The sequence below is a fragment of the Agaricus bisporus genome (assembly GCF_000300575.1).
Source record: "Agaricus bisporus var. bisporus H97 unplaced genomic scaffold AGABI2scaffold_17, whole genome shotgun sequence".
NCBI lineage: Eukaryota > Fungi > Basidiomycota > Agaricomycetes > Agaricales > Agaricaceae > Agaricus > Agaricus bisporus.
The window spans coordinates 301,430-319,062 of NW_006267352.1; the positions used below are offsets into that span (position 1 = coordinate 301,430).

Below are 17,633 nucleotides of genomic sequence, written 5' to 3' on the forward strand. Positions count from 1 at the left end.
CTCAAACCTCCTGCTTGCGCTGTCTGGACTCTATATGATCTCTGACCGGCGTAGTGGCTACATCGAGGTGAAAACTCGTATGCCGAGTAACAAGCTTTGATTGAGAAGATTTAAATTGTCTTATTCCACCGACCGAGTGGTCTAGTTCAGAGAACGGACGCCTTCTGGCATGAGTGAGTTAGCTTTTAGCTCATCGAGATATAACTCGCAATATTAAAACCCTGTGAGTCATCGACGTCAGGGCAACGTTTTTCCCATTTCGAGCGTTAAATTACGGTCATGTTTCCAAGCTAAATCGACTCCAGGACAGCCTTAACTGGAATAATGTCTCCTCTATGCGGTGGTATTCGGTCTCGGTTGACCCTTTGGAATATCAAGAAAAATCGGTTGGTTGGTTGGGGAGATAAAACTCGGCTACCGGCGAAGAATGTAACTTTCGTCGACCCTTGATCTCGTCGCGGTAAAACGCATGGATAAATGACGTGTCGAGCACATATAGCCGAGGTACTTCTGAATCTCCCTTTGAGAGAGCCAGCTCGAAATGAGATTTGCATGCATCGAATGTATGAAGCGCAACCCCATCATGAAAAAAGGTTTTTCGTGCCTTTTCGGTGCTACCCTTTTTGTCGGCATGATGGCGCGGATCATTCACATCGGTCAGTTCACTCCGTTCAAATTCTCTGCGTCTACACCCACTGACCTTGTTCACAGCTCATTCCAAAAACTGTCTCAAAGGCGCGTCATGACTATCCCATGGTGCTATGAGAGAGTATGGTTTTTGTATGTTTTTCAGCTGCAGTCCGATTTAGCCGAGATTAAATGAACTTAATTATAGACGTCACATGTGCCCCACCTCGTTTTCTCCATGCCGTTGGACTACATAAGCTGGCAGGGTTCAGGATTCTTTTCTTGATAGTCACGTCAAATTTTCGCCTCGTTGTGGTGGTGGTACTTATTTGAAGATTGGCTGGCCCTATTTCCTCGCCGCCCCTTCATCCCCTTCCAATCGTTTATTCCTCATCTAGTGTTCGGGACTCAGTGCGCTATGGCCTTGGATGAAGTTCCCTATGCCCAATTGAAGGCGGCTGAAACATTCGTTTTTCGCGTTGATCTTTGTATTCTCGCAATCATTGCGGTTGTCGCTCTTTACAGGTTACCTGGAGGCATCGCTCTGTTGGGTTCTCAAGAATGGTTAAATGGGCATATCCTCCGACACGTTCCTTACCGTCCCGTACGATCTCCTTCAAAGCGAGTTGTTCAAGCTTCCCGCTCCCTTCGACGACCAACCTCTCCGACCTCTCCGAAAGGTCATCATCACCATGATGTCACTTCTGATGAATCTCATACCCTCGCTTACCATCAGCAAAATTTTCAGCGGGTCGATTCCAAAGGAAATGCTGTTGCGATGGAATATCCGACTCATATCGCATCGTGTCCATCATTCCTACGTTGGACATTATCCACCCTTCGCACCAGAATAACCGCAACCCACTCCGTTGGGCAAATCATATTGTTAATGAGTTATTTTTGGATATTGGTATATGCGACCGTCTTCCGGTCCAATTTATTCGTCAGTTATGCTAGAGTGGGTTGGGTTGCCACTGCACAATTTCCATTTGTGGTGGCATATGCCGCGAAGAATAATATTCTCGGGTCTCTGTGGGGATACGGTTATGAAAAGGTATGTGTTTCTTTTCGTCCTTTCTTCCTCGTTGTCAAGGTGCGAATTAATCGTGTGTCCGCAGCTCAATTTTATTCATCGATTCGTGGGGCGTGCGATTGTCGTGGCTGCTAATTTGCATAGTTTCGGGCATAGTGAGTAATGTTGAGCCGGATACCCTGATTATCGTGCTGAACGGTATTAATTCAGTTTATGAATGGTCACTGGCTGGTACATTCGTGATTCGCATTCGGGAACCTGACAACGCTTGGGGTCTCTTTGCCTTGATCTGTTTAAATGTTCTTTGGCTTTCCTCTCTTCAATTCTTTCGGCAAAGGATCCACAATGTATTCATAATCACTCATATCTTGTGTTTCGCTTTTATCATGCTAGGGGTATGTTCATTTGACTATATGCGCAGCAATGACATTCTAATTCATGAAAAAAATCAGGTCGCATTGCACAGACCAGATCTAGTTCTTTACATTGTTGCTACTCTTGCTATTTTTGGACTCGACTTCATCTTGCGTTTGGTCAAGACACGTATCACATCTGCTACCATTAGACCTCTTCCGGAACTAGATCTAACACGTATTGAAATTCCTAATATCAACGCTGGGTGGCGTGCTGGTCAACACGTCAGGATTAGAATTCTCTCATCTGGTATGGGCTGGTTTGGCTGGGCCGAAATGCACCCTTTTACTATTGCTTCTGTTGGAGCATCGAGGTCAAGTCAGGGTGGAACCTCGAGGAGGGGTGGTGGTGGTGGTGGTGGTGAGGAGGGTATGGTGTTAATGTGTAAGAAGACTGGGAAATGGACGACGAGGTTGTTTGAGATGGCGAAATTGGGAGGATATATTGATGGATTCTCAGGACGTCAGATTAAAGTTTGGGTTGAGGGACCATATGGTAAAGTGCTTTATTTTTATGAGGGGAAGTGGGAATACTAAGCGTTTTGGTGATTGGTTTGTAGGTGGCCCTGGACATAAGAACTTTGCGAGTTATTCTGCTGCGGTGATCGTTGCGGGTGGTAGTGGGATCACATTTGGGTTGAGTGTGATCAAGGATTTGGTTGAGAAAGATCTGAAGGGAAAGACGAGACTGAAGTCGATCGAGTTGGTTTGGACGATACAAGATCCTGGTTAGCTGCTCGCTCTACCTCTCTTTCAACGATTTAACCTTTGGCAACTATTGCAGGAGCTCTTGTACCTTTATTACCAACTCTGACATCCCTTATCCAACAATCCATATTCACGCCACTCCGAATATCCGTTCATTACACTCGGGCTACCATGACGGTCCCTTCCTTCTCACATATCCCAAGATTCACATTTTCTCCTGGCCGCCCACGTTTACCACGCATCGTCGATCACGCTGTTCAAAGAGCTCTCTCAGTCGGAGTTCAGTATGACAATCCTCAAGTCCATAAGAGCAATTCCAAGTCTGAAAAAGCGGGACATGTTGGAAGATCGAAGAGTGGGAGTGGGAGTCGACGAGAACGTGATATTGCTACTTATGGAATGACAGAAGGGAAGAAAGGTACGGGTACAGGTAATAGGGTGCATGGTGGTGATGATGTTGAGATGGGAGGAGGGATTAGGGAGAAGGAGGATATTCAGGATATTACGGGGGTTATTGTGGGTGTTTGTGGGCCTGTGGAGCTTGGTAAGGATGTGATGAGTGCTGTTGCGAGTATTGATAAGGAGAGGAGGAATAGAGTTGGGGGAATTGAGGTTCATGAAGAGTGAGTTTCGTTTCTTTCGTTTTTTTTTCATTTGAGGATATGCGTTACTGATGATGATGGTATTCATAGGGTTTTTGGGTTATGAGAATGAATCTCGAAGTGTGTATATGTACTAGTTGTTAAGCTAAAAGGCCGGCCTACATTTTCGTGTATTGGTACTTATTTCGTTTTGTCGTCATCGTATATTTGGCATCATTCCGGTTTCTTGGATTCTTCGGGCTTGGTCCCGGTCGTCGTTGATATTTACAGGCATTCCCGCAGATTGGGGTAAGGGCCGATTGAGCCTCCTATCTTTTTCCTTTCCCCTTTCCTATGGTGAATTATGTTGGTGCAAGCACATCTGGATGATCAGTTTCGCTTGATCAGATAATCGATCTTCCGTCACATGGACAATCTCGCGTTGATATGAATGAAACGAAAGGGCTTTTTGATCATGACATGGCTTCTTCGAAGAGGCCTCGGCACCTCGTGATTTGTCTAGTTCTCCGAGTGTATATTTAAAGGTTTGGAGGGGGTGATAAAAACAAAAAACAAAAACAAAAAAAGATGGCCCGGTTTAGGGATACGAGTACAGAAAACAATATCGATGCAAACATAAATCTGGACATCTGGATTAACAATGGGCCGAGGGAACCGGCGGGCGACGTTTTTCCTTCGGGAAGAACCGGTCGTGTGAGAGGGTAGAGAGGGGGTGGTTGGGCACTCGTATGGCACAAATCGTGAAACAAAAAAAAACAAAAAAGGGGGGGTTTCGTTATGTTCATTTGGTATGATGGATATGAAGAGAAAAAGAAAAATTTGTTGACAAGGCAAGGAGATTCCGGAGGCTATATGCGTGGAGGCGAGATGGTGGTTGTTTGACTGGAGATGGTTGAGCAAGCATATACTTTGTAGGAAATGGATGGGGGGGCATGTAACGCACCATCTATTATTGCATGCTAGAGATATCGTCGGTGGCATGGCCCCAGAGATAGTATACAGTCCTTCGCTGTAGGCCCACCAATTTCTCAGGGAAATATCGAACTAGGCCTGTGAACACGAGCAAGAAGACAACTGCAAAAAAGGTCACTAAAAGGGAAAAAAATGAAAAATCAGATCAGGAGAAATTTTTGAGAGAGATTTTGGAAAAGCCCAAAAAACGCACGAACGACCATTCGTTCCCAAGGTTCCATGACAGTCAAGCCAAAAGTACATTCAAACCAGAGCTGGAGACGCCAAACAGAAAGAGTGAGACGACCAGCATCCTGAGGGGGTTTGCGAACGTCTTCACCCAAGTGTTTTGTAGGGGGGACGGGATGATCGTGGTGGACGGAGGGCATGAGGCGAGCGAGGACAGTGTCTCGCTGCGCTGCCCCTTCTTAGTCTCCTTTGCACTCGGCGTCCGGAGGTACGCGTAACACGTAATCTGTCTGTTTTTTTTTATAACTCGCCTCGGTGATATCCTATCTCAAAATATCAAGCCTTATGTGCCCGTTTGCTTGACGTCCTGTTGGACGCCAGAAACCTGACATAGCCTTTTTCACAGAATCGAATGGGGTTGGTAGGAAGGTTATTACGGTACCGTTTCCGAAAATGTTCTCACAGGATGTCAAAGCTAATAAAAGACCGCAGCAGCAGTCCGAAATCCGACGAGCCAGGCGTATTAAGTATAGAGAGCTGCTCTAGATTCAGAAGCAACAAATTGCCGACGACGGCCGAGTAGTGCAACTCAGATTCGTGATTTCCCGAGGCAGCAAAGAAGAAAACAAACAAAAAAAACATTTCGAGTAAAAATAGCCCAGAGAAAAAAAATCTATATTTGTTTTTGAAGTTGACATGTCCGGGAATTTCTGGGTCGAGTATGTATGGCAAATGCGGTCTCGGGTCGATCTGGGTATAACGGATCAATGTTAGGCGAATATGCGCGAACTTGAGGATGAGAATTCGTGACCTCCTCATAGACGTCGAGGCAAGCGTTATATAGAGTAAAGAGCGGAGAGTGGAGTGATAAAAGAAAAGCTGTGAATTAAATTGTCGCAGATTCTATTGTAGTGGACGATAGCGACATGAACGAATCAGAATATCTGCTAAACCAAGTTGAAGGTTGCTTTGGTGCTTGGGCGCTGACATCACACGATCAAGCTAATTAGTCGCTTTTCTTTACTGTTTCGACCGCTTACTACGGATGCTTCGACCCGAAACAATGATAATAGAAAGAATAAGCTTTTGTCATAAAGTCCATTGCCAAAGGGGGCAAAAAAATTTGTAAAAGAGACGAAGGCTCATCACGTTCTCCTTGTGAATACTAAAGGCACTTTAGTTGGACTACCCAAAATTAATTTTACTAAGGAAAGGAAAAGTTCAGCAAATATTACGCACGTCAATGTCAACCCAATAGCAGTCTTCAACAATCTCTCCCTCTTCATTTCAAAACTCTCCTTCGCGAATCGAGGTTCCTCTTTCACCGTAATCTTATACTGAGCCACAAGCATCATGATGACTACCACGCTTTCTGTCTCAGCGAACCTGTTTTTCAAATCATCGTCACTGCTCTGAAATGAAATGCAAAGGAATTACTCAACGCACCTCCTACCCAAACAAGCTCTTGGGCCGCCACTAAAAGGTAGAAATGCATCTCTATTCCAATCCGGTTTCATAAACCTATCGGGTTTGAAAGTCGAAGGATCATCCCAATATTTAGCTACATTAAATCCGGGCGTAAGTTTTCGATAAACATTCAGGCTTGCTAAACATCGGGCAGAGTTGGTACGTACGATTAAAGTGTAGCCCTAGCACATCAATATTGACATCTGTGCCTTTTGGTACCGGTACAGTTACCAATTCGTTTTTGGCATTGATGATAGTGAACAAGGTATCTTCGGCGCTGCGCTTGGGTATGTGTGTGACCTGAGAAAATTATAAGGGGTGGCAGGCCAGAAAAATAAAACGAAAAAACGAGAGGGTTCGTACTGAAGGGAACATTCGTAAGGTTTCATAAAATACTCTAGAAGCAAACATGACGGATTTAATGGTGCCGAGGTAGAGAGTGAACAGACATACGCGAGAGTTCTCGTCAGCAGTGGCATTTCACTGTAAGTCTGTAGATAAAATTTCAAAACGAGAAAATATCAGAGATTATTTGCGTCATCTAATGAAGTTTTAACAAACAGGGGCTCGAATGTCCTTGACAATGCTTTTGATATGTTGATATAGCTTTTCCTGTTCATCCTGGTAGAGAGCAAGGAGGGCGAACGTGTAACAAAGCGTGTGCGCTGTGGTCTATAAAGGCGTAATGATTAGATAGTCAGACTCACAGGCGAGAAATAACGTACCTCGTGGCCAGCAAGAAGGAAGATGAAAATATTACCTGCACAAAGATTAGTATAACAAGGGGAATGGACAAGACGAAATCATACCAATCAGCTCGTCAGCGCTCAAAGTTTCAGTTTCACCATCACCCGAATTTGCCTCCAGCAAGTTACTGAACAAATCGTGGCGCTCCACTTTCTCTGAATTCTTACGTGTTTCAATCATCCCAACCATGTATGACTGGTGGCGTGTCAGAATATCTCGAAAATTCCGATCCGTTACCAAATTACTCACCCTTAGTTCTTTGAAACCCAATTCAATTTGCCTCGTCTTTCGCGTCAATGACATAACCCATTCTGGAAGCAAAACCTTGACAAGCACATGCGTCGCAACAATATACAGAGAGTCTTTGAATGTCATCTGATGACCCGCAGGGATAATCTGGTCGCCTTTCCAAGTCATTTTATGACCGAAACCAGCAGCAGAAATGATAGACAATGTCACCTAAGGAAATTGAGCATTTTTTCTTTTAGAAGGAAAACAAAAAGACAAGAACCTCACCGGAAGTGTGATATCGAGGAAATGATCAACAACGACCCGTTCCTTGTTCTCCCAAGCATTGTCAAATATATCATTCACAGTCGAAACTGCCTCATCCCAGACAAGTCTATTGTTTCTCTAGTAATAGATGGGATCAGTTAGGCCGTCCCATTCATGACGAAGCGAGTTGAGACATACCTCAGAAAAACTAGGTGCACAAATTTTCCTGTACTTCTTCCAGGCCTCTCCCTCAGATGCCACGACATTATAACCATAGAATGACAAAGAATCATAAAGATCCACTGGTTTTGGGAACCTCGCGCGATAAGTGGTTATTTCCTGGGCAGGGCATGAAAACGCCAGCCATCGGCAAAATATTTGACACGCACTTTTATAACATTGGCGTCCGCAACAACGAGGTCTGCTTGGTCCGGAAACACACTGACATGTGCAGCAATATCACAACCAGTCCACGCATATACTTCGCAAAGTGATCATTAAAACCTTATCCTTGAATGTGCATGGACAGCTTACTCGAGTGTTTGTCACGGATATAATGGTTCATTCCTTGTGAAAACCCACGAATCCTGGGCGCTATGAAGTACGCATAGGTACTGTTCGTATTCAACAATATTCGATAACCGGGAATATTCCTGGATGTCACTGCGTCTTAGTTAGGATCTAGGAGGTGATGTGAAGGCAAACACACCCTACACTGCGAGCCGACCGCCTAAAAAGGATCGCTCTGCGGAAAACATAGACGATGAGGAGAATAAACAACAGCCCGGCCCACATCACGGGAAGTCGGCGACGACGAGGGGGTCAAATGACAAAGATATATGTACCACATTGACTATCAGGGTCATGTTTATATAAAACCCAGGAGCCCAATCAACTTTAAGGGGTCTTTACAGGAGACAAAGGGAGACAATGAACGTAAAAAATGATCGAATCTTGGCAAGGTGCATTGATTGGGCCCGTATTTCCCTCCTCGTACAAGGCTTGACTTTGTGGAATCCAATCGCAAGGCTTATACTCTGCCATGTATCAATATCGTAGACAATGCGCATCCTCGGGTCTCGTCAGAAGCGGCATGTCGTTGTAGGTCTGTGAACGAATTTCCAGAACACGAAAATATGAGATTAGCTCAGTCACGGGATGAGCTTGAAACGAACCGGCGCTCGGAAATCTTTGACTATACTTTTAATATCTTGATATAGTTTTTCCTGTTCATCCGGGTAGAGAGCAAGAAGGCGAACGTGTAGTGAAGCGTGTGCGCTGTGGTCTAGAAACGCGTGATGAATAGATAGCTAAATTCAGGGGGGAGAGATAACGTACTTCATGACCAGCAAGAAGGAAGATGAAAATATTACCTACACAAATTTTAGATAAATGAGGGGAGTGGACAAGGAGGAAATCATACCAATCAACTCATCAACGTCCAAAACCTCTGTTCCACCATTTGCCTCCGGCAAGTTAATGAGCAAATCGTGTCGCTCCGCTTTCTCCGGACTTTTCCGCGTTTCAATCATCCCAACCATGTATGACTACTGGGGCGTCAGTGGACCACGACCATTTTAGTCGTCATCAAACACACCCCTAGCTCTTTGAAACCCAAATTAAATCTGCCTCGTCTCTTCCCTCAAAGACATAACCCATTCCGGAAGCAAGACTTGGGGAATCGCATGCGTCGCGACGATATAAACGAGTCTTTGAATGTCATCGGATAATCTTGTCACCTTTCCAGGTCATTCAATGACCGAAACCAGCAGAAATGATAGACAGTGTCACCTGAGGAAATTGAGCATTTTTCCTTTTCGAAAGAAAACAAAAGACAAGAAACTCACCAGAAGCGTGATATCGAGGAAATAATCAACCACTACCCATTTTTTGTTCTCCCAAGGATTATCAGATATATCATTCATGGTCGAAACTACTTCATCCCAGACAAGCCTATTGTTCCTCTAGTGATGCATGGAGTCGGTTAGGCCGTGCCACTCAGCGATGAAGGGAGTTGAGACATACCTCTGAAAAACTGGGCGCACAAATTTTCCTGTACTTCTTCCAGGCCTCTCCCTCAGATGCTACAACATTGTAGCCGAACAACGACAAAAACCTCGCGCGATAAGTGATGATTTCCTGGACGGGCACGGTGAGAATGGTGACCCATCAACAGCAGATGATTGGCACGCACTTTTGAAACATTGACGTCTGCAACGAAGATACCCGCCTTGTCAGGAAACGCGCTAACATGTGCAGTAATGTCAGAGCCGGCCCACTCATATACTTCGGAATAGGCATTGAGTCCTTATAGTTGAACGGGTGGACAGCTTCGGCCTAGTACCTGAATGTTTGACGCGGACAAAAGAGCTGAATCCTTGTGAGAGACCACAAATCCCGGGTATGAAGAACCCATAGAAGGTGTTCCGAATTTTCGTATTCAACAATATTCTATGCTAGTACCCAGGAATGTGCCTGAATAACTCTGCCCTTAGAAAGATTTCGGAAGCAATGCACAGGTGAACATACCGTATACTGCGGCCAGTCCGCCGGAAAAGTATCGCTCTGTAGAGAGCATAGACGACGACGAGAAGAGACAATACACGAAAATAGAAATGTATCATATTAACACGAAGCCATCAGTCACCAGCCTTCCATAATAGGCTCTTCCATCTTCTAAGTGTGACAAACCATCCTTCTTTTTTTTTTTTTTTTTTTTTTTTTTTTTTTTTTGGTGGAGCCTTAAGGCCATCGACAACTGGCGACTCGCTCGAACATGTTACCCGTACATGTGAGGCCAGCTTCTCTGGTCGGCTTTCGTGCGTTCTGACGCTAAGTAAATTGCTCACACCCCCGGGGAAATGCTTTTACGCACTCCTGGTGTGGGTGTGTGGGACTCTGACAGGTGTCTGTCAAATACCCACTAAAACCCCAGGTTTACGTAGCCAAATCTTTAGTCCTTCGTTTGGTCCTTCATTTACTAGGATACCATTCCAGGTAGCGTTAACTAGACTTTCGCGTATGGCTTTTTTATCGAACTTGCGGGTATTTGTCTGGATACAGTCTAGTCTGAATCGGGAGTTTAGTCTTTGTAGGAGTCTGTTTTTTATTTGTGCGTCGGAATGTTTCCAGGTGTTGTCCGACTCATGTTGTATCACTCTTTCACATCTGAGGTTCCAGATCAGGTATGTACACTCTGATATAAGGATTTGGAAGAGCCTTGTCTTTCCGATGTCAGTGTAGCCTTTATCGTTTCTTTTTGTTATCGAGGCTATGCCTAATATTTCTCCTAGTTTCGGGGTGAAGATGTCTGTGTATTTCTTTTTCCATATTTCTCCGCCGAGTTTCCAGACAGTTTCCTGGCCGGGGGCTCTACATTTGGTTAGAATATGGTCCATTGATTCCTCGGTTTCGCAGATATGGCATCTTGCCCTAGCCCGTATGTGGTCGCTCTCGGAATGTTCCCACCTCTTTCCTACGTAGTATGCACCTTTAATGGTTTTATATAGAAACTCCTTGTGTTTACGTAGGCAATTTTTATTTCGTTTGAGTTGGTGCCATATGTTCCGTCTTATGGGAGTATATCCGTGACTTTCTTTTATGTCGGCTTGGATTCTGTCAATTGAGGATTTTGAGGACTTTGTTTCGGGCGCGATTTTGTTGTTCATTAATAGTTTATAGGCTATCGCTTGGGTAATCGCTTGCAGTTTCGCCCCTGTTGGGTGGTACTCTTCAACCACTGACGTCTCGGTGTCGTCTTCTTGCTCTATGTTAGATCCATGTCTCGCTAGGTTCTTTGCTGTGTTCATTTCCCTGGATGAGTCTTCAAGTAGCTCTAAGAATGTCGGGGCTTTCCTCATCCTTAGGCGATTTATGACTTGCTTCATGAGGTTGCTATTTGGTGCGTCAACCCATCCTTGGTCCTCCCAGATTTTGAAGTCGTTTGTTAGCGCTTTGATTAATCTTTTGGAGGTCGATACAATTTTGATTTCTTCAAAGTTATTTGCCAGTTCAATAGTCTTTTTTACTGCATATAGTTCTGCCGCAAAAATTGTTTGTATTCCAGGGGTCCGTAGGTGGAGTTGTAGTTCTAAGCAGTTCGATTTTATTCCGCTACCAGCTTGAGCTTCAGTGGTGTTCGGTCTTTTGCATGCTCCAGCTATGTAGATTTTCTTTGGAGTTGTATTTATTGGGGTATCTATCTCCATATCCATGTTGTGTAGTTGCGTAGTCGGAGCCTTTTTCATCTCGTCTCGTGGGGTTATTCTTATAGCATCTGCTACGGTGAGCGGTTTCTCACTATCTTTCCATCTGGTTATATTCTTGTCTGTATTTTGTTCTCCTGTCGAGGTTTCGCTTAGTCCTTCAGTATGGGCTCTCGGGTCCCATTCTTCGTCTAGTTGGTTGAGGAGGTTGTTTGCGGCCTCTGCGCAGAGGTTTGGGTATCTACAGTCTAGGTCCTCACGGTCGAATTTGCAATCTTTGCAGTCGCAGTCCGTTCGGTTTAGGTGGTCTTGGAGCTTGAGTCTGGATGCTACTACTAGTGCATCCGCTACTGTATGAATATCATGACATTCTCTTAGGTGGATACTCATTGGGTGCATTGTGGTGTAACGGGCGTTCTTTTTCTGTCCAATGTGTAGCCATGCTGGCATCTCCTTTCTTATGTCGTTGTTTAGGCATTTAGGGTCGAGTCCAATGCTTAGGTCTTTCCTTAGGTCTAGTATGTCTCTTAGAACCTTTGGTAGCTTTTTATATGTAGGGCTCCAGTTTTGGGTTATTGGGTTTGTTCTCGGGTCAGAATCCGGGAGTTTTCCAACAGTCTTATTCGAGTCGCTTTTCACCTTCATCAGCTGTTGAGCTATGAACGGCCAGATTGGTCTTTCATCATCTGCCTTAAGCAAAGTTTTTAAATGTGCAACGGAGATGGCCTTATTTCTTTTATTTATATCGAGTATTTTCCTTCCACCGTTTGTAATAGGGGAGCTCATATGTGCCATATTTATGCTGGCTCGCTTGTTTTTCCACACAAATTTCTTGATCTGAGTCTCGATGTTATGAATTTACCAACCTATTGGTGGGATGTCATCATGCTTACTCATTTCCATATCCCTGGATATACTCTTCTCCACCTACGCTTCTCCCATCATTCTTTCCCATGTCACTTCCTCTTTGACGTTACCTTGTTTGTCTTTCCCTTCTCATGATCATTCTTATTGTTCCCATGATTGATCCTTCATGATACCTGTTATATCTTTTAGTTCCCATGATCAATCTTCTATTCTCATGATTGATCATCTTCCTTCCTAGTTTATACTTTCCTTCTCAGCATTACTCATCTACCTCGGTCATGGTTACTCAGCCCGTTCTATAGTTAATGGAAACGACTCAGTAACAACGAAGATAGTTGTCCACTAAATGATATTTTACCTAATGGAAACGACTACGCACAAACATAAGTATAAAGATATCTACGAAGATAATAAGGCTCACCTCAGTAACAACGAAGATAGTTGTCCACTGAGGTGTAAGGATAAGGTTTACAGTAATAAATACCTCGGCACAAATGCCGGATGTAAACTGTACAGTAAATCTGTAGAAATATATAGTTGGGATTTTGGGTTTGAATGTAAAAGACGGATAACCAAAAGACGGAAGAGCAGAATGTAGAAGATGACGAAAATAGAAAGATAAAAATAGCCCGTGTCTGAAAGAAGTAATATAAGTTGAGAAGAAATATACTTCGGTGTCGAAGCACCTCAACACTCCCCCTGCTTCGGCGACGTGTCCTTGATAAGCCCAATACCACCACAAATGAATAGCACGGCTTCTTTAGCGAGTGGTTTTGTAAAGATGTCGGCTAAGTTGTCTGCTGAAGGAATGTATGTGAAGCCGACCTCGCCAAGTGCAACGCTCTCTTTGGTAAAGTGATGTTTGACGCGGATATGTTTTGTACGACGGTGGTTCTTGTTATTGGTAGTGTTAGCCATTGCGCCGTTGTTATCCGCAAAGATCATCACTGGCCGTTCCTGTCCCATGCCTAGCTCGTCCAAGAATTTGGTCAGCCAGATGGCTTGTTGCGTAACATGAGTGAAGGCAGTATATTCAGCTTCAACTGTAGAAAGAGACACTCGTTCCTGCCGTTTGCTCGTCCAAGATACCGCGCCGCCAGCGACGAAGAAAATATGACCTTCAGTTGACCTGGAAGTGTCCTTGTCGCCAGCGTGGTCTGCGTCGACATATCCAAAAGGCCGGATACTGGCATTTCTGTAATAGGTTATGCCATAGTCGAGTGTTCCCCGAAGATAAGCCAGAGTATGCTTAAGGGCTTCCCAGTGAGCATGGCCGGGGTTGTTGGCGAATCTAGATAACAAGTTCACGGCGAAAGACAGGTCAGGTCGGGTAGCCACTTGGAGCCACATGAGAGAGCCCAAGGCCTCACGGTACGGTACGTCCTTCATCTCTAGGGTTTCTTCAGCAGAATGTGGAGAGTCGTCAACTGAAAGTACGACTCCAGCGGGCAAAGGTGTCGACCGAACATTGGCATCAGCCATATGAAACCGTTCAAGGACTCTTTCAGCGTAAGCGCGTTGGGATAATCTGATGCTCCCTGTAGTGTCGTCCTTCTCTATCTTCATCCCAAGAATGTATCTCGCCGCCCCCAGGTCCTTTAACTCGTAGCTGCTCTTCAACTCCCCCTTGGCTCTGATCTCCCCCATTTCTGTCGAAGATGCCCCGAGAATATCATCAGTCCATGTCGATGTTAATGACAGTTCACCATCTTGTAGTCGAAATCGTATTTGTGGGTCGGCTCTGGAAGTAGTGTATCCATGGCTCTGGTAGGTACTCTCGAGTGTGCGTGCCCAGTCGTGCGCTCCTTGCATTGTTCCATACAGCGTTTTGAGAAGTAACCACACGGTATCTCCCCCCTCCTCAAAACCTGGCGGCTGCTCCATATACACCTCAAACGTGTTCTCGCTGTTCAAGAAAGCTGACACGAAATCAACCTGCCAGAGACGAAGGCCGAGGGAGGCAGCTAGCGCACAAACCATACGTACGGACTCCAGGCGTGCCACAGAGGCGTACGTCTCATTATAATCTTCCCCCAGCACCTGCGTGAACCCCTTGGCAACCAGGCGAGCCTTGCGCGCCGTAATGAGTCCAGACTCATCATATTTGTTCGCATAGACCCAGCGGGACTTCACAACATTCTTGTCGGGAGGACGTGGTACCAAACGATAAACCTGTTTCTCTCTCATCACTTCCAACTCCTTCATCATAGGCGGAAACCATAGCTCAGGTTTCTTCATGGCGTCATAGAAGTTCTTCGGCACGTATGTGTCTTCGTCGACAATGTTGGTGTCGGCAACGTTCGCTCTAGTTCGTCCCAAATACTCCAAGCTCTCCTTCATCTTCGAGCTCAGCTTCACCTCCCGTCTAGGTCTCCTCGCCGCTATTGAATCATCGTCAGGATCACGGAGAAGGTGTGTAACCTCCCCTTCACTGTCCTGCTTGCCATCGGAATCGGAGTCATCCTTCGAAGTTGCCAAAGGCTTTGTTGGTTGAACTGTAGAAGGAAGCGGCGGGGCAGGCGGATGGAGCGTCGAGATAGGTTTGGGTCGTGGTGCAATAGCAGCAGGATCTCGAGTGACCGGCGCCGAGTCGTCAGGCCGGAACGCCACAATCGGGTCGGTTGAGAGGTGGGGACGAGACTCTTCAAATATGACGTCTCTGGATTTGTGTATAGCGCCGGTAGAACGGTCAAGTAGCTTATAGCCAGACCGTTCAAAGTAGCCAATAAGTGTGAGCTTGAGTGAACGTGCGGACAGCTTGGAAGGGCTTATCTCAGAGGGGACGTGGGCATAAGCTGTAGATCCAAAAGGACGAAGGTGGGACACATCCTGTCTCTTCTGTAGCCACATTTGAGCAGGAATATGACTCGGGGAGCGGGTGGTGGGGATGAGGTTGCAGGTATAGGCCGCCGTTTGGACAGCATCAGCCCAGTATTTCTGTGGCAGCCCAGCGTCGGCCAACAGTGTGCGGGCGGTATCGAGCAAGGTGCGCATGGAGCGCTCAGCTCTACCGTTTTGTTGATGTGCATAGGGTGTGGTAAAGTCGAGAAGAATGCCGCTCGACTTTACGTATTGATCCCACGTCGAGTTGTGCCACTCTCTCCCCATGTCCAAACGCACTCTCTTCAATTTCTTCCCAGTTTGCCGTTCACTCTCCAGATGATATTCCTTGAAGACCTTCAGGGTCTCGTCCGCAGACTTCGAGGGTAGGAAATAGACCTTCCTGTATGAAGTGGCGCCGTCTACCAAGAGCATGAAGTATTTCGCTCCCCCAGCAGACTCCACCGGTGAGGGTCCCCAAATGTCCACGTATATGCGTTCTAGAGGTTCTGTCTCATTCGGAGCGGTATCGCTGAATGGGTGAGTCGTATGCTTCCCATAGATGCAGTCCTCACATAACCCATCCAGCTTAGGTTCGCCACTCGTATTCAGGCCGTCAACTAGGTTCTCTCGCACCATCTTCGAGATGACATCCGTAGGAATATGTCCGAGGCGTCTATGCCAGATATCATACGGTACTGGCTTGCGCTTGGTCTGGGCCGCGTTCGCATGTGCATTGGGTACATCAGCCGTATCAACCACGTATAAACCATTCCTTTTGATAGCGGTGAGTACGTTGTTCCCTGCCACGTCGCGCACAACTGCTGAGCTCCCTTCAAAGCTAACGGTCGATCCCCTCGAAACCAATTTAGAGACAGATATCAAACTCGAGCGTAATTGCGGCGTATGAAGACAATCGACCATCACGATCTTTGATGCGACACCGTTCACGTTTGTCAAGAATTCTATTGTGCCAGAACCTTCAATATTGAAGGTTGACCCTTTGCCGGCAGTATTTCCCGTTCTCGGTGGAACAAATGACTGATATTGAGAGAAACGGTGTCGCTGGACGAAACAATGATCACTCGCACCCGAATCCAACAGAGTGGGGATGTTATTGTGAGAGTCAGGTATGTTTAACAATTCGGTATGATACCCATCCACAGCTCCCTCAGTCTGATTCGATCCTTCAGATGTGATATTGGACGTAATTCTGGTAGCGATAGGATCAGAATCTGGGGATGATGGAGGGTTGGAGGGTACCTCTTGCTCATCAACCACTGTGGTCGCGAGGGCGAAGACCTTGGGTTCAGTATCATTGTTAGGGCTAGGTCCACTGGTCGTAGTGACGTTGGCGGTAGTGTTTTGGTTGGTAGCCTGATCCGTAGTAGGTGTGTTTTTCGCTCCCCCGCGTCTGCCAAACCCAGGAGGAAACTGACCGGCTTTCCCTCCTCCAGGCCAGTAACAATCTTCAATGGTGTGGCCACGACGGTTGCAATTCTGATTGGTGCAGTGAAGATGTTGGTTACGCTGACGACCACGGCTGGGTGTGGATGCTTGGAGGGCAGATGTCGATGACTGGGGATTGGTAGGTCTATCTCTACTTATTCTAGCCCAATGGGTCATTAACTGATTAATGGCATCTCGTGAAGATTGGGTAGTGTATAACGTCGCGACAATAGAGTCCCATGATCGTGGAAGAGCGCTGAGGATAATCATGCGGAAAGCTTTATCGTCTATGGTCGCTCCTAGAGCTGTTGCATTCGACCATTTCGTACGCATGCGAGAGATAAACTCAACAAAGTCTTGTCCATCAACGTAAGACACATTGCGGAGGTCAAGCTCAGCATTTATGATAGCGACCTCTGACGCAACTTGATAGGTGTCAACGTATGATTTCCAAGCATCAGCGGCCGTTCCGCTTATGTTAATGCCAAGGCCAACCGGATCGTTTGTGTTGTAAATCAGCAACCCCATAGCCCACGCGTTACGGACTCTCCATTCAGTCGGGGTGGGTATAGTCGATTCCCAAGGCGAATCAGGAGTGGTGGTAGTCGTCTGCGTGATAATTGGTGGTGTAGGTGGTGTATCAGCAGCGTCATCGTTAGGTGGTGGAGGTATAGGCGCGTTTAATGTGTTAAGGGATGGCTGAGGAGGTTGGGTGACAGTACCATCAAGATACCCTCGTACACCTCGTAAGTCAGCCGCAATTTGTATGAGGCCTCTCCAATTGACCCAATTAGATCCATTGAACTTCGATCCGTCAGCGAAGATCGGTGGTGCACTGCCGCCAGTGCCAGACATAGTTGTAAGTAAAGTTGTTTAAGTGCGAGTGGATGATGAAGGTTAATCTTCGTTGTTTAGGCGGGGCCCATAACCTAATGGAAACGACTCAGTAACAACGAAGATAGTTGTCCACTAAATGATATTTTACCTAATGGAAACGACTACGCACAAACATAAGTATAAAGATATCTACGAAGATAATAAGGCTCACCTCAGTAACAAC

At 45.9% G+C, this 17,633-nt stretch overlaps 5 protein-coding genes across 5 annotated transcripts; 1 reads left to right on the top strand and 4 right to left on the bottom strand.

Moving 5' to 3' along the window:
* Positions 1-1,045: 1,045 nt before the first annotated feature.
* On the top strand, positions 1,046-3,408 carry AGABI2DRAFT_123337 (hypothetical protein; the record flags this gene model as incomplete). The annotated part of the gene is made up of 6 exons (XM_006457410.1): positions 1,046-1,681; positions 1,746-1,815; positions 1,871-2,055; positions 2,113-2,569; positions 2,634-2,801; positions 2,858-3,408. The coding sequence occupies 6 exons, from the start codon at positions 1,046-1,048 to the stop codon at positions 3,406-3,408; spliced, it is 2,067 nt and encodes a 688-aa protein (XP_006457473.1).
* Positions 3,409-4,350: 942 nt separating this feature from the next.
* AGABI2DRAFT_56735 (hypothetical protein) lies at positions 4,351-4,639 on the bottom strand (the record flags this gene model as incomplete). The annotated part of the gene is made up of 2 exons (XM_006457411.1): positions 4,351-4,472; positions 4,549-4,639. Coding segments are annotated over 2 exons (213 nt in total), but the record flags the coding sequence as incomplete, so codon positions are not given.
* A 1,029-nt stretch (positions 4,640-5,668) lies between these two features.
* Positions 5,669-7,574, bottom strand: AGABI2DRAFT_79641 (hypothetical protein; the record flags this gene model as incomplete). The annotated part of the gene is made up of 12 exons (XM_006457412.1): positions 5,669-5,708; positions 5,763-5,909; positions 5,970-6,084; positions 6,158-6,290; positions 6,354-6,387; positions 6,444-6,481; positions 6,552-6,662; positions 6,716-6,750; positions 6,800-6,932; positions 6,987-7,196; positions 7,254-7,370; positions 7,431-7,574. Coding segments are annotated over 12 exons (1,257 nt in total), but the record flags the coding sequence as incomplete, so codon positions are not given.
* Positions 7,575-10,144: 2,570 nt separating this feature from the next.
* On the bottom strand, positions 10,145-11,440 carry AGABI2DRAFT_79803 (hypothetical protein; the record flags this gene model as incomplete). Its single annotated transcript, XM_006457413.1, has 1 exon — positions 10,145-11,440. The coding sequence occupies one exon, from the start codon at positions 11,438-11,440 to the stop codon at positions 10,145-10,147; it is 1,296 nt and encodes a 431-aa protein (XP_006457476.1).
* A 5,577-nt stretch (positions 11,441-17,017) lies between these two features.
* AGABI2DRAFT_79843 (hypothetical protein) lies at positions 17,018-17,428 on the bottom strand (the record flags this gene model as incomplete). Its single annotated transcript, XM_006457414.1, has 1 exon — positions 17,018-17,428. A coding segment is annotated over one exon (411 nt), but the record flags the coding sequence as incomplete, so codon positions are not given.
* Between the last annotated feature and the right edge of the window lie 205 nt (positions 17,429-17,633).